Raw genomic sequence first — 1205 nt, 5'->3', positions numbered from 1 at the left:
TGTGTACAAAATGAAATGAATGCTAATTTTCAAATTAAAGAAAAAAAATCCTTTACTGAGTTTACAGTGCAGTTAAACTTAACAAAAGCAGTTGAAAACAGCTGAAATTTAGTCTAATTAGTAACATATGTAATTAGTAACCCTTTATTAAAAATTTAAAATACATAGTGGAAGTCACATTTGTCTAGATTTGAGACTTATAATATCTATAAGATTTTTTTTTTGCTTACCTTTTCAGAAAGTGTTTTACCCTTGAATGTGAATATAAATATGGGCAGAACATTTTCCATGTAATTCTTCAGTATTTCTTCCATTTCTTCCGTGGAGACATTGCTCGGTGCTACGATGATTTGCGCTCCAGAGTTCAGTATTTTGTCATCGAGTGTGATCTCAAGAGTACTGAGAGCATCACTGTCTGTGGTAACCTCTTCTCTGTTGATAACAATGTCCTCTTTGTGAACCTGCGTGTGGCTGTCCTTCTTACCTTGGAGACCTTCAATAACAGTGTAGCCATAGGAGAGAATGAAGGTGGCACAGGCCACTTCGCCATATTTGATGAGGAGTTCCCGTGTGATTAGTTCATCGTCGTAATTACAATCAAACGTTGGAAGGATGTCCTCTTCTACTATTTCATTGACAATGCAGCTTTTGGTGTAGATGCTTTGCCCCAGGATCACAAATGTCAAGGGCTTACAAGATACGGACATGATTTCTGCATTTTCTTCACTGAGCAGTAAAGTATCGGGACCTTCAAGAAAGGGAAGAAAATTAAAAAAGGGTTACTTTTACTTGTTTCACTCATTTGACTGCGGCCATACTGGAGCACCACCTTTAATCGAGCAAATTGACCCCAGGACATATTCTTTGTAAGCCTAGTACTTATTTTGTTGGTCTCTTTTGCCAAGCTGCTAAGTTACGAAGACATAAACACACCAACATCAGTTGTCAAGCGATGGTGGAGGTGGTGGGGGGACAAAGACAGATACACAAATACACACACACACACACACACACACTGTAGATGTACATATATACATGTTATGAAAGACATGTGAGAGGGACAGGCCGTGAGTCATTGTATATAAATGTTTCCATTGTCATTTTGTTTCCTAAGCAAACCAATGTTTCATCACCTAAAAACAAAAGATTGTTTTAAATCCCTAATTTTTTAATAAGAACTATCCACCCCCCACCCCCATCACCCC

General features: G+C 37.9%; 1 protein-coding gene across 1 annotated transcript in view; it reads right to left on the bottom strand.

Moving 5' to 3' along the window:
- LOC106878168 (dual serine/threonine and tyrosine protein kinase) overlaps nt 1-1205 on the bottom strand; it is a 28822-nt gene that overhangs the window by 10897 nt on the left and 16720 nt on the right. The window contains exon 2 of the mRNA XM_014927308.2: nt 231-748. Coding sequence (XP_014782794.1) covers nt 231-748 — 518 coding nt within the window. The remainder of the gene's footprint in view (nt 1-230; nt 749-1205) is intronic.

Source organism: Octopus bimaculoides, chromosome 15, assembly GCF_001194135.2.
Source record: "Octopus bimaculoides isolate UCB-OBI-ISO-001 chromosome 15, ASM119413v2, whole genome shotgun sequence".
NCBI classification, from domain to species: domain Eukaryota; kingdom Metazoa; phylum Mollusca; class Cephalopoda; order Octopoda; family Octopodidae; genus Octopus; species Octopus bimaculoides.
This window is presented reverse-complemented; position numbering and strand designations above follow the sequence as displayed.